Below are 20,684 nucleotides of genomic sequence, written 5' to 3' on the forward strand. Positions count from 1 at the left end.
ATTTTTTTTCTGTTTTCTTTTTTTTTTTAAGCATCACCACTTCAAAAGTGGATGAAAGAACACTGTAAAAAAAAGACTTAGGAAAATCATTTAAGGTCAAAAGCCACAGAGAGGAAATTCAAAGCCACAGAAATTTTTTTTACGAAAACTGATCACGTGAAAACAGGAAAGGAGATGATTAAATTGAAAATACTTTGCAACCTTAAGTATAATAGACACCAGTAATCATTTGCTGATGTGTTTACTGTATAAGCTGCACATGAACAGACTAAGTATATACAATATGTCAGATTTCAGGTGTGAGCCAGGTTGTGTGTTCATTGCCTTATGATTCCCAGAAATGTGTGTTTTCTCAACAATGTTCCCGAAAGCATGTGGAATATGGAGACTGTAAGATTGATACTACAGGCCTTAAAACTTAAATATTCCATCAATAAAGCAGGTAAACTGCTCTCCTGTGCATCATTTCATGTCCTATGGGAAGTGTCATACAGCCATGAGGCCCCAGACTTCATATTGTGGTCTCTCATTCAACCTCAAAGCAGCAGACTGAGAAGATATCACTGCAATAAATCAGGGGGATTGTATTATTTGTCAGTTCTATCAAAGGTTGACAATTGTTCTGCATGAATTGGGCATCTGGATTATCTGCAGTGCTTACCCCTTAAAGCACAGCAAGAAAGATAATCTGTGTCCCTGAGTGCTGCTTTTACTCTCTGCTCATACTCTTGAGTGTAGCTATAGCTGGGTCTGTAGCAGGGTAGCATTTCATTCATTTGAAAATAAATTTCTATAAATTAAAATGGATTTTGTTGGCCTTAAAGACAGTCAAATTTAAGATAACAGGAAGGAAATACTGAAAATCCTTACAAATGTTGAGGGAAAAAAATGTTCAAACATATTCCCAAGGAAATTATACCTTTGAGGTTAACTATATCATTGAAAGCAGGAGATTTAACCCAACTCCATGGGTCGAGTGCCTTCACAGGGATAATCTACTGATGTCAGAGGAGAAAGACTCTCTTAATTCATTAGAGGGGATCTCCATCTTTTAAGTGACTGATCACTTCCTGAGAGATGACTGAGTGCCTCTCCAGCATAGGTGGTTTTGGGTTTCCAGAGGGAAGCCCCACACAGCATAACAGGCTGATGGCACTACATGCTTGGGAACCCTGACTCTGTTCCTAAAGCCTCACAATTTTTCCATTAACTGACACAGCACAGCAATTTATGTGGGGTCAGAACATTGAAATGTTGACAGGGGAGTAGTGCTCATTATATCCTGCTAGTCAGTGGACACCCAAACCAGGTCACCCAAGAGGTCCCTGGGAAGTGGACAGGGAACTTACCGAGCTCTGGCTACCAGCAGGACACAGCCAGACACTGCCTCCGTCTCCTTGTCAAGAAAAAGTTTAATGCTTTTCCAATTACAATTTCAGGTAAAATTTAATCAAGGACAAAAGGGTCTAGTCACAGTGTCACTGGAAACACAGATGTTTAGGTCCCTTTTAAGCCCCATGACCAGGTGATACCATCTGTGATGGGAACAGACAGGTTCCCCTTGCATCAAGAGTTCTTTAGAGTCCCCTACAATTTGAGTCGTAAGCCTGAGTCTCTGTATCTTTGCAGAAAAGAAAAGAAAGACAGATCACAGGGATGTTGAACTGCAAAGAGAGCACCAAGCTGTTTTGTGTGGAAGGGCCAAACCCCTGCCTGGCACTGGGACAGGGGTGTGCTTCAGATCTCACCGGCCTGTGCTTGGCACAGTGCTGAAGGGCACTAAGCACAGAGGGCTGGGACTTGGTAATCCCCATGCTCCTTCTCCCCAGGGCAGCACTTCATTTCAGCCCACAGGGAAAGCCCTTTTGGACCACGCAAGCCAATTTACTAATGAGAACATTCTGGCCCTAATGAGGAATGGGCAGTCACGCTAATGCAGGAGGATACACTGAATATCACCACATACGGTCAAATCCATTGTCATAAACTTCCAACTCCAGTTATCTGTTCCTGTCAGACCAAACCAGCCTGAACTCACAGACCAACCCACTGATTGCAGACACAGTGCTGTCTGTGTTTGGTTTTCTCTGAAATCAGCTTCCACATCCCCTTGTATCTCCTCAAAAACCAACTCATTCTAGCTGTCGGTTATAAGGTGGAGTATGAGCACAAACTGCTTTCAATATCCATCACCAGCTTTCCACAGGGGACTTTGATTCTCAAATTGTATGTTGGCAATTGCAGTCAATAATGACTACAGAATTTTCTATTACATTAACTGTAGTAAACTGAAATCTAGTACCTCTGAAAATAGAGAAAGTATCCTGAGTATTATTAAAATAAAGTATTTGTGTGTTATTAAAATAAAGTATTTGCTAATGGAGCCCAGCAATTCTCCTCTAATTACTTTAAATTTCAGTATATAGAGACTATGTTGAGTGACTAGCCCATTTATTTGCATCCTGGAAAAGCTCATGTTCTAGGCATGTGTTTATATGATAACAGCTTCAAGCATATGCTTTTTACTTTTCCCAAATAGACAGATGATTTGTTTTTCTAGAGGCTCCTAATAGGTTTTCTGCTCATATGCTGCAGTTAGCACACTTTTTTTTTCTTATTTAGAGTTTTGTGGGAATGTACTGTTCTTGGAAGATGTTAGATTGACAGTCCTGCACGATACTCCAACCTGCCCTGCTATTTTCCTTAATCCTGACCTGATGAAATCACCTCCTGGGGAGAGAAAGATGGTCACTCTTCATCCCCTGCTGGTACCTGGCTTCTTCACTGAAGACTGCTCATAAAACTAGCAAGCAAGACCACTTCTCAGGGTATGCAGTGAGCTTTGGGCATCTACATGGAAGAACTGGTTGAAGAATTTTTTGTTTGCTAATCTGTCAATTCTATAGATTCAGAAACCTAAAATTCAGTTTTCTTTAGCACACTAGGAATTAGGATATGTCTCAAAGAATAATTTTGCACAGAGTTTTAAAAAGTTTAGTATTTTATATAGATTTTTAAAGTAGAGTAGCTATGTCCTTGTTTTGTAGAAATATTTCCATTTCACTAACACCTATCCTGAAAAGAAAAAAAAGTTGATTGTCTACTTATTTATTAAACTTCAAGTCCCTTTCACAATGATCCCAATCAAACATTCAATCATGCTAGATTTAAAACCATCAGGGGCCTTTTTTTGTAGAAGGAAAACTGCCTCACTGACATGTGTAAAACCAAACCACAGTTTGGGGCTAGAATTTGATGGGGTGAGTCTTCATAAAATCCAACTGTAAGAAGAGGCAGAAATACCTTCTGGATATACATAGTAATTGAGTGTTCTGTTCTTTACTACATTTTAAAAACTCGTCCCTGAGACAGTGTGGCCCTTGCCTTGGCAGCTGTTCAAATCAGCTGAAATAAACCTGGAGGTTTCATTTTGTCTGGCTTGCCCAAGAGACAACTCTGATCCGTATGGAAACTGAGTATAAAGCATGTAGGCATGCAGTGACAAAAGGTGCCTACGGGCAGCAAAGGGCAAGAAACCAGGATGGGTCAGCTGAGTAAACATCAAAGACTCTCAAATAACCAACAGAAAAGTAAATATTCTCAAGCAAATGGGATATGCCCATAACACCATTGAGATTTCATAAAAAACATTCTTTGAAAGCAGTTCTGCTGGGGTGTTTCTATTTGTCTTTCTCATTCTAGAATATTGAATTAAAATGGTCTATTTGCTCTTAAAGTTCGTAAGTTCTTGCTACTCAATCCCCACTGCAGCCTCTTGACACCTCAATTATCTCTTCAGCAACTCCTGATAGTACTACAGATGATGGCATTGCCCATCTGGATATTTCTGATACACCCCACCATGATACTTGCTTAGCAAAATACATGCAGAGGATAAAAGGTATTTATCTATAAAAGGACTGTGCAAGGTCTAGGAATTATTTAAAATCCACTTAAACCCCATGAAGGTAAGAAGTCATGCATTTGGGGATTACTATTTGAGAGTATTAAAGGAACATATTTTAAAGACAAAAATCCCTACATGATTTCTTATTGCTTCATCTCCTGCAGAAATTAAGATGAAGGATTAACATACCCATTAATTTCAATGCTCAGGCCCCTAACTTGAGCTAACCTGAGAACTTCTGCTGTTACATTCACTCACATAGCTTCTGCTGTTCTTTGATAATAGCAGGACTGGTATGAGCTGCATATGATGTAATTATTGTTTATTAAAACCCAACCATTGGCTGGGGTAGTTTTGTATGTCAGAGTCATTCTGGCTTAGGTGGTGATGTCTCTAGTGTGCTGCACGTGGGAGCTGATCATTTTGGCTGCATGAGGAACCTCCCCAACAGCTGATGTAGTCACTTAATATCTGGCATGAGTGGTGGGATGAATGAGTGCTGCTGGAGGCTCGGTCCTCTTTCACAGCTGTAGCAGGAGGGAGTTGCCAAAAGCTCATGTGATTTCAGGCTAAGGTATAGCAACTTTCTGGAAGCACAGTGGGGCAATAAAAGATGTGCTAAATATACAAGTCCATGGAAGGCAAATAAAACATATGAGATTTCTTTCGGCTGGTAGTGGTGGTTCATCGGTTTTGCTTGGGAAGCAAGAATCTGACCCTGGTTCTTGCTGGTTTTTTGCACCTCCATGTGTGACTTCTGCTTGTTATTCTCTTTTCTGGAAAATAAAACATTGCCACTGTATCGACAAAGGAAATGAGGGGGGTTTCTCGTGTAACTGTTGCAGTACTAGATTACCATTACATTTTACATTACCTTTTGTGTCGTGGAGTATTTTTTTTTTCCACCTTATTCATGTCTCCAAGCAGGTGTGGGTTTCCATGGGTGTTTGAGAGCCAGCAAGCCGGGGGCCTGAGATGCCACAGCATCTGCTGAGCTGGCAGTGGAGGAGCCCACACGCTGTGTGGGATGAGCCCACGTGGGTACCCTTAGAAAGCATTGAAAGTGTAAGATAAAGTGTAAGATAAAGAGCATTAGTGTGAAAGGGCTCGTGAATGTGGATGTATCCCACCAAAATAAGAACTAGTGTAGCAAACACTGCTTCTTCCCTTCTCCCGCTGCTTCAGAGGCATGCTATCAATGCTCTACTTTCCGATGGTCTAGTTTCTGGTCCCGGGCTCCAGGCACCGCCACGGCCTCTCAGCCTGAGCTGCCCGGGAGTGGGGCCGAGCCCCGACAGCCGCCGCCACATCCACACCGCTTCTCGGCGCTGTGTGGCAAACCCACACAGAGACACACACAGACACACAGACACACAGACACACAGACACACAGACACACAGACACACAGACACAGCCCCCGACACACACGCACAGACACAGACACACACCCTCACACACATCCCGAGGCAGGGGACACCTCGCCGGCCCCGCAGAGCCCGCCCCGGACCTCCCCGATGTTTCTTGTCCGCTGCTTCTCCCGAAGGCGCGTACGGGAGCCCGCCCGGCGGTGCGGGGAGAACCAGGCGCTCCCAGGAGCTCCCAGCACCGGGGGCACTGCCAGAAACCGGGAGGGAGCCGCAGCCCTGTTTGTTCACGTCCCTCCTGCTCTAAGAGCTGGAGTGGGCGAGGGGCCGGGATTCCCTGTGGGAGGTTACTCGGAGGCTCGGGAGGCCTGGCAGGAACATTTCACAAATTGATGGTGGCACAGTGTGTGCCTGTACCTCCCGAGGGCTGGCACTGGGGCATTCCACGAGGAATTCGCCCCTCGTTTCCCACGTCGCCCCGGAGGCGGTGACAGCCTCCCTAAAAGCCCAAAAGTGCCTTACATGCCTAGCGCGGCGGACGTCTAAAGGTCGCCACGAAGTGCCGAAATGCCGAGATGACGGGCACGGGGAAACGCGACCCGGAGCCCCTCCGGTGCACCGGAGCGGACTGAGGGACCCATCACTCGGTGGCCCCGCGGGTGGCAGTCCAGCGTTTCTCCCGGCAGTGAAATTCAGGGCAGCAGGATGCACGGCCCCAGCGGGGTGGAGGCATCCCGCAGTTACGGCCCCGGAAGAAGTGGGAGCAGGACGCTGTAGAGCCTGGGCTCTCTGGGGGAGCTGCTCCCGTGCCTGCGGGACTGCGTCTCGCTGGGCTCGGGCATCGAAGCCTGGAAGCGCAAGGGCGCACATCCCCTCTGTATTCTTTGGAGGGGAACCGCTTTCGGTACTTCCCCGGGGAGGACAAACCGGTCAAAAAAAAAAAAAAAATTAAACTCCTCATCGCGTTGAAAAATTGCGTTCATTGGGTGTGGGGACAAAAGCTGTCTCTGACTTTTACGTTCATTCCCCTAATGCCGCGGAAACATAAGCCCTTCCAGAGGGCAGGAGCACCCCGAAGGACTTGCGAGTCAAATCCCCCTCAGCCGCGAGAGCACCTCCTGAGCCCGGCTTCCCCCGGCCTCAGTCGATGCTTTTAATTAAACGCAACTGCCCCTTTTTGTTAAATCCCCGCCGAGAAGGGTTAGGCTCCTACTTCTGGGGAGGCAGACGGCGTGTGCTGGCCGCTGAGCATCGGACTCTCCGACCAGGGCGGGGCGGTCGCAAAGTGCACCCCTGCCATCTCTGTATGCACAGAGCACCTTGACAGGGAGAGATGTGGGGCTGTTGCGCCAGTTTGTCACAAATCCATTAAAGGAAAGGCTCAGGGGCAGGATCTAGACCCCCCCTCCGGAACCAACAGTCCGCCTGCGGTAGACACCCCAAATACCTCGGGGCACCGGGGCGGCTGCTGTGCAGGAAGCGCGGAGAGGAGTGCAGGAGCAAGTCCCCGACGGGAGAGCGGGGGAGGCGCTCACGGGGCCGGGGTGTGTGGGGCCAGGTGGGCCAGGCACGTCCCGTCAGGGATCGCAGCCACATCGCCCTCTGAGCTGGGGGGCGCCGGTGGAGGGCGAACCCTGCGTGGGGAACCACACTGGCAAACGCCCCCGTGAGACCCCGGCAGCCTCCGCGGGCAGAACGGGCCATCCGTAGATACCTTTGCTGTCTTTGCCAAGTCCCAGAACTTCATTTAGGAGCTGGAAACGAGAAAGTCGCCTCCCTCTCTTTTTGGGTTGTTTTTTTTTTTTTTTGGAGGGGGGTGGGTGGGAGGGTGGGAAGGAGGCTTGGTGGCCGCAGCCGTCCGCCTTAGCAGGTGTCGTTTGCGCCGGACGGGAAAGCCTCCGCGCCCCGCTGCCGCCCGTCCCGGCGCTGCCGCCCCCGCGGTGCGCGCAGCGAGCGCGCAGGTAGCGGGAGGGAAGCGGCGGCGGGAGCGCGGCTCCGAGAGCGCTGGGGCGGGTGCGGACAGCGGGAATGGCGAGGCCCAGGAACGGCAGCAACCATGCCCGCGGTACGGGAGCGCTTCCAGCGGGGAGAGCCCCTGCCGCTCGCTTTGCTGTGGGGCGCACGTCGGGCCGCGGCGGCGGCGGTGGTCAGAGAGCCCTCGGCCCCGGGATCCACCGCGGCGTGGCGGAGGATGTGCCGTGGTCCCGCTTGGCAAGGGCTGGTCCTGCTCCCCCTCGCTGCGCCAAGACAGCCCAGAGAGTGCTGCGGGCTCGTCGCTTGCTTCGCTCAGCTCTTCGGAGCCGCTTGCACCGGGGATAATTTGGAGGGATTACAGGGGAAGTTGTTTTGTCCGTTTCTTAAAGCGAATGATCCTTCTCTTTCCTTCTTATTTCTTTTTTTTTTTCTTTCTTTTTCTTTTTTTTTTTCCTTTTTTTTCTTTTTTTTTTTCATTCTTCTTCTCTAAAGTACGATATGAGTACCAAAGATAAATTAATGTGGGCAGGTATGTCCCGCTCCCCCCGCCTCACCCATCACTCCGGTGACGTGAGGAAAGACTCGCGAAGGAGCAGGAGGAAATTATGGGCAACGCCAACACCATCGGGTACGCTCCTCTACGGTGAAAAAAAAAAAAAAAAAAAAAAAGACCAGAACGACAAAACCCATAAATAGGGGATGGAAGAAAAAGGACTTGCAGCAAAGCCCCCCTCTCAAGCCCCAGGGGAGGAGTAGGCAGTAGGTTACCGGAAGGAGCAGAGATTAAGTCTACCTTTACCATGCTCAAAATTAAGAAGCATCCTAGTGTCTGTGCTGCTGAACAGCAAGGAGGCTTTCAAAATGCCGCTTTGCTAGGTAAAAATTACTCCGGGCACCTCTCCCGCAATTCCTCCCCCTCCGCGCACCCCGAAACCTGCCGAGGAGCACGAAATCTGCCTGGTCCTGCCGGGCACCTCCACGGAGCAGGCCTGCAGGTTTTCCTGTAATTCCGGGATTCCCTGTTGTAAGCTCTTAAACAGAATATTGAAAACATTTTCCTTATGGTGCCTGTTCTTGCCTTGTAGCGCTGGTACTAAACAAATAAGAAAAGTGTGTTAAAGGGAGGCTACGGTTACAGCATCTTGGCCTAATATTCCCACATATAATTAAAACCCTAGCCACAATAATGCATAAATAAATAACAGCAAACAGAAGGGACCGTTCCTGTTCCTGTCGAAAACAACTGTTTTGGCTCTGTCACTGTATTATTTTATTGGAGCAGTCTACGCCATTCCCTCCTAATTTTATTTTAATTTATTTTTGTGGGAGAGACAGCAGGGAAAGAAATGATGCATTTGTTTTTTTTCTTTTAAGTCCATGTTTAGTTTTAATTTTCCTGTATTTTAAAATAAACACACTGGCTGCAGAGTGTTTGATCTTTGCAAGAAGGAAGCCTATATTGTAAAGGAATGTGCAGCAGTTTGGTATGAAAATGGGGTTGTGACTCACAGCTGCAGGCAGAAAAAAAAAGGTGTTGTGGTGTCAGCCAGAGGTGTTCAGTCTAATAACTCAAGCTGTAAACTGTATCCTCTAAAATTACTTACGTAGTAAATCACTCTGGAGTTAAAAAATAGACTGGAAAGTGTAAGGGAGGGGGGGAAATCTTTTAGAAGTTCCCTTCATGAAAATTATTAGTAATGATGGGAATTAAGAGTTTAATATCTCCCTCATTTTCTTAAATGTGAGGCTGATATAGTTAATTGCCACTGTATAGCCGATGGTGCTTACTCTCACTCTTTCTCGAAGCAGCAGAAACTCGAAACGCGTGTTTGGGAATAGCTGTTTCATTGACTGCTTTACACGGTTTACAGCTAATTTTGACCATCTCGAAGAGAAAAAAAAAATAAAGAGACAGTCAGGGCAGCGAAAGATCTTAACAATTTTGTATCGCAGCGAAAACCCTCGGAATAGAGGCTACTCCCTCTGCACAGCCGAGGGGAAACATGCCTCTCTCCCCGAGACACGGCGTGTTTCCATCTCTTTGCCTCCCGTAGGTGTATTGGTCTGGTAACACTTGGGAAACTGGGGAGGCTTTGAAAGGAGAGCTCTCTTCCAGCGTAAGTGCTGGGTTTGCAGCATTCCAATCCGGGAGAGCAGGGGGGGAAAAAATTAACCCTCAACTCCGGTGTCATCTGCAGCGTTTTGCTGCAAAGGAATGGAGCGAGTAACGAGGCAGGAATCCGAAAGGAGCATCCCAAGTCGAGATGTGGCCTTTCAGAGGAGCTTTCCCCGTTTCCAGGAGAGGTTTCCTTCGCTGGAAAGGAGATGTTGGCCGTGACTTTCGGGTGGTTGCACCTCGGCTGATAGGGAAAATAACTTGCTGGGAAGATTTCCATCAAGAGACACACTGAGAGGTGAGGCGAAAAAATTAAAATAAGTAAAGTAAAATAAAATAAGAAAAAATAAAACAATAATTAAAAAAAAACTGGGGAAAATGCCCTACGGACGTCAGCAAATGTTTAGGGTGGAAATGAGAAGTCAACAACAATTAAAATCTGGAAGCCACGTTCATTAGTATTCAGCACATACGATCTATCTTTTATGTTTATCTTTCTCCACGGATCAATATTGTAGCAGCATGTGCCGGGAACAAGCAGAAATCTGGCCACTGCATGTGGCTGACCTTTCCCTCTCTCCCTACAGGTCAGATCGTCTTCATCAAAACAGGTCAGATCGTCTTCATAACTATCATCACCTTATGCGGCCACAGCCACGGCTCTCATTAAAACCGGTATTTAATCTAGGCGCTGTGGCTAAGAATCAAAGGAGAAGGGGTGTTTGCCCACACAGAGGAATTAGCAGTCTAGGAAGAAGAAGAAGACAAAAAAAAAGTTGGAATGAAAATTGCTCTTTTTTTTTTTTTTTCTTTTCTATTTTCTTTTTCTTTTCTTTTTTTTTTTCCCCACCGCAAGCTGCTGTACACTGAGGTCCAGCCCGAACCCGCGCACACCGCACAGCCCCCGTCTCCTGCGGGGGCTCCGCGCCAGGAGCGCGGGTCGGGCCAAGCCCCGTCCCCGCTGCCCCCGGGACGCCCCGGCCGCGGCCACCCACGGACACGGACCTGCGGCGGGGCGGCCGGGGCGCTGCGCCGAGCCCCCCACGCCGGCGGAGCCCCGCGGACAGGTGTCGGGGAGATCCCGTCCCGCGGCCGCAAGCCCTGCCCGCCTGGGGCCGGCTCACGCCGGGAGCCCCCCGCGGACCCCACGGCCGCCCCCAGCCCCCTGCGAGGTGCGATGCCGCGCGTGTAAAACACCCGCTCAATCACTTACTGGCGCTTGAATTACTCCCCACCCTCCTCCCCTGCTTTAGTTGCCGATTATGTTCTTTTTAACACCAAAAGAGCGTCCTTCCCCCTCCGGAACGCGGCAGCTGATCCCGCGCGTGGGGCTCCGGCGCGGCGAGGGCGCCGCTGGAGGGGTTCCCGCTCCGCTCCGGGTCCCGCCGCTCCTCCCTGCCGGATCCCCCCGTTCCTCGTTGAAAAGCGCTTGGGACCACGGGCGAGGGACGCGGGGGATCTGCTCGTGTTTCCCGCGCTGCGAGGAAGTGGGATCCGCGCTCCGTTTGGTGCCGCGCTTCCTTTTCTCGGGACAGCAGTTAGGCAGCCACTTTGAAGTGTTTATTAAAGACATGAAACCTCTAGCGAAGGTCTTCCCTCACCCGGTCTTCTTATCCTTTTTCCTTCTTCTTCTCTTTTCTTTTATTTTCTTCTTTTCTCTCTCCCAAAAGTATTAATGACAGACAAACCGTCCAGAAAATAAAATTTTAAAAGATAAAAAAAAAAAAAGAAGAAGAAGAAGAAAAGAAAGAAAGAAAAGTGAGGAAACCACAAGCACTGGGGAAGGCTTGCACTTTGGGACAGAGGGGGGCACCGTGCCCTGCAGGGTGGGACAATAGTTTTTGCTTGCTCTGCTGCTAATATGCAGCTCCATCCCTGGTCGTCTGGCTCGGGGAAAAGAGGAAAAAACCAAAAACAATAGGGGAAAAAAAAATCTGAAACCTAAGAGGAATGAAAAAAAGGAGTGGGGGGGGGGGGAAAGAGGAAGAAAAAAAAAGGGACCCATGAAATTAAAAAACACCACCTCAAAAAAAAAAAAGAAAAAAGAAAAATAAAAAATAAAAAATTAAAAAAAAAAAACAAAACAACCCTCACAACCATGCGTGAAGATGACAAATTGAAAAATATACATACCTCGGTGTGCCCGGGAAGGCACAGTTTAGTGCGCACTTGTGGCTGGGGACAGGTTTGGGGGAGCCTACTATGTCTTCATAGCGGGCAGGAAATGTGTACGAGTTTCTGAAAACAAAGGGGAAACTTAAAAGGCTGATACGGGTTTGGGGAGGTCTGGCCAGAGCCAAACGGAGCGGCTGCAGCCCGGGCTGCTGCCCCCGGCACCGGCGGCGGGGCTTGGCCGTGCAGGGGCAGCCCTTGCCCGCTGCGGAGCCCCGCCGGCACCGGCACCGACAGCGCCAGCGGCGCCGCCAGGCTCAGCAGCCGCTCCGCGCTCGGGTTCGGGCGAGAGCTCCTGCATTTTATTCTGTTTCGGTCTGGGCTGTTGTCATGTCTGTCTGTTTGTCGGGAGGTTGGTTTACCTTTGGGTTTGGGTTCGGGTTTTTTTCTGCCACCACCGGCTGGAACCCAAAGGCACCAGAGCAGCCCAGCCAGGTGGAGCGGAGCTGGGGCAGGTGGAGGCAGAGCCCTGAACTGCCCTCCGATTGTGGGTGCGGGGGGCAAAGCACAGCCTGTTGTAGGGACAGACCCCCAATTTTTTTGGCTTGAGAAGAGAGAGTAATTCCCAGGGAAATCAATCCGTCTTTTCAGGGGGCCCGCAGGAAGAGTTAGGAGAGAATTTCATTATTATTAATAACGATAAAAATTAAAGCCACCCCTCCATGCTGCTTTTCACGGTATAAAGAAGGAATCACACCACGGCAGGACAGCCGGCCAAGTGGGGCTGCTGCCACAGCTGGGCACGGGATGCCGGCAGCGGGGCAGAGCCGTGCTCCCGCTTCTCACCGACGGCGGGGCCGTGGGGCCGAGGCGAGCCGGGAGCCGTCGGGGCAGAGCCGTCAGGGAGTGCGGCCACCGGCCGGGACACCCGCTCGCTGCGGGCATGAGGGCAACGCGGAATGATGCCAGGGCAGGCTCGGGACTGCTGCGGAACCCTCAGGCCCCCCTCCAGATTGGTTCCCAAGCTGTCTGCAGGGCCAGGGCAGGGAGATTTGGCAAGTGCAGGTTCAGCGTAGGAGACAAAGCTGGGGAGAGGGAGGGGTTTGGGGTTGACGGTGTCGAGGTGGACAAAGGACAGGGGCGAAGAGGAGGACTTCGGGGCCAGTGGGCCACCCTCGCACAAGGCTGTGAGAGGGATCTTGGCTGCTCTACCCCCTAAAAAAACCCCAACCCCTGAACCTGATGACTTCCCGCTCTCGTTTGAGCGTGGCAGGGCCGGGCCAGGGTCAGGGCACAAGGGAGGCGGGTGGAGAGGGGCTGCGGGCGGGATGCGCCAAGGCGAGGGTCAAGTTCAAGGCCAGCCTGGGTAGGACAGGGAAGGAGGGGGAGCTTACTCACTGCCACAGCCGCCACGGCCGCGTCCCTGGGCCTGCCGGAGCAGAGGCATCCCTGCCGGAGGGACTGGGGCTGTCCTTGCTGCCACACGACCTGCGCTTCGGCCAGAGGGAGGCCGCCTAGCCCCCTCAAGGATCATCCCTGGGCTCCCCCGAAGGCAGAACGGCTCCGAGGGCAGGGAGAAGGGGAGCCCAGCTGCCGAGCGCTTCTCTCCGGTCGGAGATGAGCCCGCCGGGGAGGGGGACGGCGGAGCGGGGTTGGTGGCCCTTGGGCAGGGCTGCTCGTCCGGCCCTGGGCCCGGGAGGGGATTTGGGCAGACGGTGGCTGGCAGGGACTGCCTCTGAAGCGGGACCCCCGTATGGTTTTTCAGCTGTGGGAAGGCCGGCAGGACAAGGAGGGATTCTCTCAGCTGCATTTCCCACGGATGTCTCCAAGGGGCAGGCGGCATATGCCAATGATTTTAATAAATTTTTTTTTTACGTAATATTATTACCGAACATAAATTAGGTTTTAATAGCAGTTTGATTACCCGGGGAGCTGCCGGGTGCGCGGGGACGGCCGCTCTGAGAGGAGCATGGCCGCCGAGGAAGCTCCGGATCCGCTCCACATCTAAACTTCCTTGTCAGCGACGGGACAGGGGGAGGGGGTGTTTTTCCCTCCCTCCTCCCCTTCCCCTGGGTGTAGGTAACCCTCATCTCACCCCAGGAGTGAGCAGGGCCCCGCGTAGCCTCATCTCCTCGCCTAACTCCCTCACACCGGCCGGAGACAGCTCTATTGATATTTGAACACACGGCACAAAGGCCGAAAAACCCAAAGCGGCGGCTGGCCCGGGGGGGTGCGAGGGCTGGGCCCGGCCGGGTGTGAGGAGCAGAGGCTCTCCCGGGCTGCACAAGCCGCCGCTGAGGGCAGCGCAGCCACCGCAGGGCGCTCGGAGCCCGGTCACAGCACTGCCGCTTCGCAGGGCGTATTTCGGTGGCTTGACAAGGCCGAACTTTTGCCACGATTTCCCTGCCGCTGTGACACTCTCCTTGTGTGTCCCGGTGCGGCGGGCTGTGCCCGGAGAGCCGCTGTCCGGCTGCCCTGCACGGGCGGCTCCGCCGGCCGGGCCCCGACGTCGCACTTGGAGCCAAACGCCGGGCCAGCATCCCGGGAAAGTCATCGGCCGGCTGCTCGCCGTCCCTCCCTGAACACATCTGACAACTCAAACCGCTCTCTGGGCTAAAATACAATAAAATAAATAAAATATAATATAATTAAAAAAGAGAGACAGGGAGAGAAGGAGAGGGAGAAAAAAACTCGAAGGGGAAATGTGAGCTCTCGGTCATCACAACTTTCTTCTCTCCCGGGCTGTACGGAGGCTGCCAAAAAGATGACAACACAGGAGGCAAGGACCATCTACGGCTCAAAGCAGCCGAGCTCAGAGCCTTGTCATTGCCCCTCCACCTCCGTCCCGAAACGCCCCTGTTTCTCAGCCTCTGGGGCAATGATGCCCCCAGCCAGACACGCACCGGGGAGAGAGGGGCGAGCCCGAGGAAGGCAGGAGCCGGAGGAAGATGTGCTCTCGCCGGGTAAATATCTTACTAAAGGAGATCTTGCCTTGAAAGTCATTTGGAGAATATGCATATCCTCCCTCACCCTTTTCTTTCAGCTCAGAAGCTTCACAAAGTTTTAGGGGCTTTTGTGGCCTTTTTTTTCTTTTTTCTTTTTTTCCCCCTTTTTTTCCCTTCTGGACGGGAGAGCCCAGCTGGAAGGAATCCTCCTCTTCCAGTAACCAGCGGAAGTTTTAAAAGCATTTGTTTTGCACTCGCCACTCAGCCCATCACATACCTTACAGCAGGTTTTAGAGAGCCTTTGGCGTAAAAAGGAAACAGCTCGTGCAGTTTCAACACGTTTTATTATATTTCTGTATGCATTACTCTCAAAACATATCACAAGAAATGATGAAACCACTTAAACCTTCAAATAAAAAATCTGAAACAGTTTATGCTCACAATTGTACATATTTATAGTTAAGAAACATTCTTTATAAATACTGTTTCCTCTGTAGCAAGTTAATACCATAATTTAATTACAAATGGATAAATATGGTAACAGGTATTTACAGGAGGAAGGGCGTTATTACGGAAAAGCTAACGGCACGACGTTTATTTTTCCTCACAATCTTCCGAACAGGAACTAACAAATTGAACTTGCAAAAGCACTAAAACATCACATGTAAACCCAGCTAACAGAAAAATACATTCACAAGCGTTGTTGTTCGTGTGTGTGTCTGTGAGTAACAGAATGGAGACTTTGGCACGGTATTTCTTCCCCAGTCTATAGTTGAAATGCAGTTTACAATCAAGTTGCTTCTTAAAAAGGAACACAATATTCAAGATATCACAATTACAAAAGAAACCAATTTTTTTTTCTTCCACGTTACTTTTTTTTTTTAAAAGGGATGAACTAAAAAAGGAGGAGAGAAGGAAGTGGGGAGGGAGAGCGGGAGAAAAGAAAACAAGTCCATCACTTTCTCGGGAAGGGAGAAAGAGGGGGAAAAAAGAAAGATTAAAAAGAAAAAAAAAAGGAGAAGAAGAGGAAGAAGAAAGGGACCAATCCGCGGTTTACAAACGGGACGAACTTCTATACACCGACAATCCAGGAAAACCTCGTTCCCCACCTCGCCGGAGGAAGGAGAGGGCCGCTATATACACAGTTCGTGGGACGGGAGGGCGCTGGCTGCTCCGGGCGGGGAGGCGCGGGGACCAGAGGAGTTTGAGTCTCTGATCTTTTGTCTGAAGACTCCGGAGGGAGAGTTTCTTTCCGCCGGCTTGGGAAGCTTTTAGCTGGGTGATGTGTTGGTGAAGCATGGGGATGTTTTGCTCTCTCTCTCTCCTTTCCGTTCCGCCGTTGATTTACTCATTCTCTTATGTTTTTTTCAGCACGTAGTTTTTGGATTTTTTTTTGCTGGTTCAAAATGTTTTCAAAAAGAAAAAATCCAACCAGAAAAAAAGGGAAAAAAAATGAAAAAAAGACGCGAAGGCGGGAGGGTATGGGGAGATGAAGGCCCCCTGTCCCCATCCTGCTCGGCCGTCATTTCGCTGCCAGCGGGTGCGGCGGCATCTCCCGGCGCGTCTCCGGCGGGCTCGCTCGGTCCCTCCTGCCCGCCGCCACCGCCACTGCCGCCGCCGGGGCGGGGAGGGCGCGGCGGGGCCGTGCAGAGCAGTCCGGCGGGGCCCTACACGTACCACTCGTTGAAGTTGGAGGAAAGGCCGCTGTGGCCGCCGCCGCCGCCGCCGCTGCCGCCGCCGCCGCCGCCGCCCCGGTGCACGGCGGACACGGCCGCCGCCGCTGCCGCCGCCGCCGCCGCCGCCGCCGCAGGGGAGAGGTTGTTGGTGCTCTGCGACTCGGCGCTAGGGGACACCAGCCCCGGGGGGGTGGAGGACTCGTAGCCGGAGCTGGCGGCCGGGGAGGATTCGGAGCCTTGCGGGGACGACTCGTGCACCTGGGGGGCAAAGGCAACACGGCCGGGTGGAGGGGGGATGGCGAGGCCGCGGCCGCCCCCCGGGCGCGCCCCCCGCCGCCGGCCCGGCCCTCCGCCGCCCCCGGGCCCCGCGCCCGCCGCCCGCCGCCCCGTCGGGGCGCCCGGCGCGGGGCGGCCGCCCTCCCGCCTCCCGCCGCCGGCTGCGGGGCCGGGTACCTTCATGTGCTTCCGCAGGGAGCTGGGATGCGTGTAGGACTTGTCGCACATCTTGCACAGGTAGGGCTTATCCGAGGTGTGGACGTGCATGTGCTTCTTGCGGTCGCTGCTGTTGGCGAAGCGCCGGTCGCAGCCTTCGAACTCGCACTGGAAGGGCTTCTCCCCTGCAAGAGAGCGGCGCAGCAGCGGGGTGAGCGCGGCCGCCCCCGCGCAAACCCCGCACAGCCCCGCGCCGAGTTTCCCCGCCCTCGCCCTCCTCTCCCGGTCGCTTCGTGCAGCAGCTTCCCAAAGGAAGGGCCGGGCGGCTGCGTCCCGGTACCCGCAGCGCCGGAGCGCCGCGTCGCTCACGCCTTGCCCTGAAGCGAGGCAACCCCCGTCCCCCATCTGGTTTTCCTACCAAAACCCCGGGGATGTCCCCGTCCCGGCATCTCGCCTGATTTTATTTCGGCCGGTGCCGACACACATAGCCAGCCCCGAAAGAGATTGAAGAAGAAAGACGATTAAAAAAAAAAAATGAAGCAAGCATCACCGAGCCGTTTCGCCTCGGTACCAAATCCGCTATCCTGTTAAACTGGAAACCATTACCGACAGATTTAAGGCCGGGTATATTGTTTCGTGTATGGATATTCGAGATAAACGCACATCCGCTGGGAAAACTAAACGTCTGTAAAATACTTCATTTAATTTTCATAGGGATTCCTCTCGCCCGACTGCCAGGACTCCAAATGCCGGGGAGTACTTTGGAGGTGAGAACTCCACATTCCCCCGCCTTTGGAGGGGAAGCATTTAACATTAGATTCCATTAGCACCTAAATTGTTTCTTAAAGACATCCGCTCAGATACAATGACTTCAGTGCGGGCATCTCATGCAAATACATTTCTCAAATTTTAAACCTTGTTAAAGCTCGTCTCGCACCTCGCATCGGGCTTAGCACTTGAGAAAACAATAGGCCTCGAGATTTTTAGCCTTTCTCCGGGTAAATATTTGGAGTGGAAGTCGCTAAAATATTTGGCCGTCTTTTATGAAATAGTCTGGCACGGTTTGAGCCGGCAGGAGTAGTAAATGAATAATAGATGAGGCGGGAGGATGCGTTTATTTTTGTTACCCTTCGGCTCAGGCGATTTTCCATCAGGAAAGCCCGAGCTCCCTCGACCCTCTTCCACCTGATTTGGGTGGAAGTTTCCGAACTTCAAATCCTCTGTTCCCTATTACATAATTTAATAAACTGTTGCAAAAACACCTTAAATCACATCGAGTGAGACTTTAAAAACAATTTTTTTTTAAATGAGAAAATTTTATTGCCTTGCTCACACCATTTAAATTTAATGGAAAACATTCCCAGAAAGGGACTTTTTGCCACTTCTAACGGGATTTAGGACTAATGATTGATTTTGCACGTATTTATATAGTTTCTCTGAGTATCCATAAATAAAAGCCATGCTCACAAGCGCTGAAGTTGTATGCAAATACGTTGCACAGAGCAAATGACTAAGGCGTTTCAGATGGATGGATGGATGGATGGATGGATGGACGGACGGATGTCTTCCCCTATTTTAGCAAGACGGCAAAATTTGGTTCGCGCTGTATTCCGCGTTTCTGCGGAAAGACTCCGCTGAAACTCAGCACAAATCTACAGCTCTCATTCCCAAATGAAAACAAATCAGTTAAATATCCTTTCGAAATCTGCAATGGAGGGGGGTGTATGCTGCTGGGGAAGAAACCAAAACAAACGCAGCCATGTGATGGAGAGGGTTAAAAAAAAATAAGCTGGAGGCTTATTTTATCACCCTCCTAATTTAACATCACTCTGTCTGAGTATCTATCAGTTTACACATATATATATACACGCATATATAGGCACGGGCAGAGGGAGGAAATGTGGCGAAAGAAACCCGAATTACCTGTGTGCGTCCTTTTGTGAATTTTGAGATTTTCTGATCTGGCGAAAACTTTTCCGCAGCCAGGGAAGGGGCAGGGGAAAGGTTTCTCTCCCGTGTGCACTCGGATATGATTGACCAGTTTGTATTTCGCTTTGAAAGGTTTGCCTTCGCGGGGACACTCCTCCCAGTAGCAGACATGGTTGCTCTGCTCGGGTCCCCCAACGTGCTCCACCGAGACATGGGTGACCAACTCGTGCATGGTGCTGAAAGTTTTATTGCAACTTTTTTTGGGGTTGTTCAGCTGTTCGGGATCGATCCACTTGCAGATGAGCTCTTGCTTGATGCACTGCTGCCGCATGTAGCGGAAAAAGGCACCTGGGTGGTGGTGGTGGTGGGCTGCCATGTTCATGCCCATATTCATATTCATGGGGCCGTACTGGTTGTGCAGCTGAGCCGCCGAGTAAGGGTCAGTCCTGGGGCTGGAAACCTGGCGGTACTGATCCGACCGGGCGAATACCTCCCCCGGCAAGCCCAGTCGCATCTGCCCGTTGAGAACATTTTGGGAGGCGTGGGGACCGTGCTGGTCGTGGATGCCCGGGAAGAGGAGGTGGCTCTGAGCGTCCGTGTGCGGGTGGTGCAGGCTGCCGGCCGCAGGGCCGAAGATGCCGTGCTGCCCGCCGGCCGGCGACGAGTCCCCGAAGCCCCGGCTGCGAAACAAGAAGTCCCGGGTAGAATTGAAGGGCGTCCCGGAGTAGGAACCGACATGAGCGGCGTGGGGGCCCAGGGCGGCGGCAGGGTAACCGGGCGCCTGCGAGGTGAACGCCGAGCTCTGCCCGGGGGAGAGGTCGTGGGCGCCGGCGTTGAGCTTGAAGGCGCCCATGTGCGCCGCCGCCGAGTCCACGAAGCTGTTCTGCGCCGCCAGGCTCAGCTCCCGGTCCTGCATCTCCGCCGCGGCCGAGTGGTGGTGCCGGGCGAAGGTGCCCACTCCGAGGGCCGGGAACTGCGGGCCGGCGTCCAGCAGCATGGTCCGCGCCGCTCCGGGGACGCAGCCGCTGCCGCCGCTGCCGCCTCCCCGCTACAGCCTCCGCCTCCGGGCTGCCGCCGCCCGCCCGCCCGGGCGCGGGGCCGCCGCCGCTCCGCTCCGCTTCCCCCCGGCAGCCGCCGCGTCCCCCCGCCGCCGCCGCCGCCGCCCGCGCCCGCTCCGGCCCGATGCCGCCGCAGCCGCCGCCGGCGGAGTCGTATCCGGAGCCAGGCAGAGCAGAGTCCAAAGGCGAGCGGAGAACCAAAGTGTATTAAAGGAGCTGAGGCGGGGGCGGGCAGGGGAGGGGAGGGGGAGCAGGGGAGGGACGGGGCTGGGGACGGGGGGGGAAGGCTCGCCTCGCCGTTCCCTGCGGCACACACGCACGCACACACACACACACTCACACACACAGACCCGCGCACACGCCGCCGCCGCCCCCCCGCTTCCTCCGCCGCCACCGGGATGTCAGCGCCGCCGACCCCCGCCCGCCCGGCCCCGCGCCGCTCCCCGCGTGGGCCGCGGCCCTCCCCGCCGCCCCGAGCCCCCCGCCGCTCCCGGGCCTCCGCTTCTCGTTTTATCCTCCGCCGGGCATTAGCGGTGTCTCTCACGGAGAAAAACTTGCAGCCGCGGGTTCCCACGGAGCGAAGGGACCCGGGGGGTGCCCCGCGCCGCGCAGCCCCCGCCCGCCGCGGCGGAGGGGCGTGAGGAGGGGGGCAAGGAGGGGGGTGCCGGAGGCGGATTAAAAACAATAAGGGCGGCGGTGGGGGTGGGGAGGGGAGGCGGGGGGCGGGAAGGGGCCGGGGAGTGCCGGAGCGCCGCGGCGGCGGAGTTGCAGCCCCGCTCCGCCCGGGCCCTCGCTGCCTTTCGCTCTTCTGTTTATTTCGGTGGGCGCTGCTGAGGCGGCGGCTTTTTATTCCACCCCCCCCCCCCCCCCCCCGTTTTTCTTCCCTCCCTCCCCCCGGCCTCTCTCCTTCTCCCCGCCCGCACTGGCGGCTCCTCTCCCAACGCCGCCTTCACCCGCCGCCCGGCCGCTCTCCCGGCTCCCGCTCATTGGCCCGAGCCGCCCCGTCCATCCGGGCGCCCCCGGCCACCGGCTAATGGCGGAGCGGCCGCCCCGAGCCCTGCCCGCCCCACCGCCCGCCCCGCGCCCCGCCGCGCCACCGCCGATCGCCCCGCGGCCGCCCGGCCCCCGCCCGGCCCCGCACCGCACGGGCCCGCTCCGCGCCGGTGGCCG

The 20,684-nt window shown here is 53.2% G+C and overlaps 1 protein-coding gene and 2 long non-coding RNA genes across 7 annotated transcripts; 1 reads left to right on the forward strand and 2 right to left on the reverse strand.

Annotated features, from left to right (window-relative positions):
• The first annotated feature begins 7,195 nt into the window (after positions 1-7,195).
• LOC129117693 (uncharacterized) lies at positions 7,196-10,076 on the forward strand. Its single transcript, XR_013180880.1, has 4 exons — positions 7,196-7,337; positions 7,739-7,874; positions 9,546-9,660; positions 9,950-10,076. It is a non-coding gene; the product is annotated as an uncharacterized LOC129117693 (long non-coding RNA).
• LOC143693330 (uncharacterized) lies at positions 9,801-13,261 on the reverse strand. 5 transcript variants are annotated; one of them, XR_013180877.1, is made up of 3 exons: positions 12,873-13,261; positions 11,496-11,600; positions 9,801-11,385 (listed from the first exon to the last, which is right to left on the reverse strand). It is a non-coding gene; the product is annotated as an uncharacterized LOC143693330 (long non-coding RNA). The 5 variants fall into 5 exon arrangements; XR_013180879.1 differs by having other exon boundaries at positions 12,869-13,261; XR_013180876.1 differs by lacking the exon at positions 12,873-13,261 and having other exon boundaries at positions 9,801-10,109; positions 10,576-11,385; positions 11,496-12,185.
• Positions 13,262-14,744: 1,483 nt separating this feature from the next.
• On the reverse strand, positions 14,745-19,669 carry ZIC2 (Zic family zinc finger 2). Its single transcript, XM_054655155.2, has 3 exons — positions 18,451-19,669; positions 16,549-16,712; positions 14,745-16,353 (listed from the first exon to the last, which is right to left on the reverse strand). The coding sequence occupies exons 1-3, from the start codon at positions 19,451-19,453 to the stop codon at positions 16,087-16,089; spliced, it is 1,434 nt and encodes a 477-aa protein (XP_054511130.1). The 5' UTR covers positions 19,454-19,669; the 3' UTR covers positions 14,745-16,086.
• Positions 19,670-20,684: the final 1,015 nt, after the last annotated feature.

Source organism: Agelaius phoeniceus, chromosome 2 (genome assembly GCF_051311805.1).
Source record: "Agelaius phoeniceus isolate bAgePho1 chromosome 2, bAgePho1.hap1, whole genome shotgun sequence".
NCBI classification, from domain to species: domain Eukaryota; kingdom Metazoa; phylum Chordata; class Aves; order Passeriformes; family Icteridae; genus Agelaius; species Agelaius phoeniceus.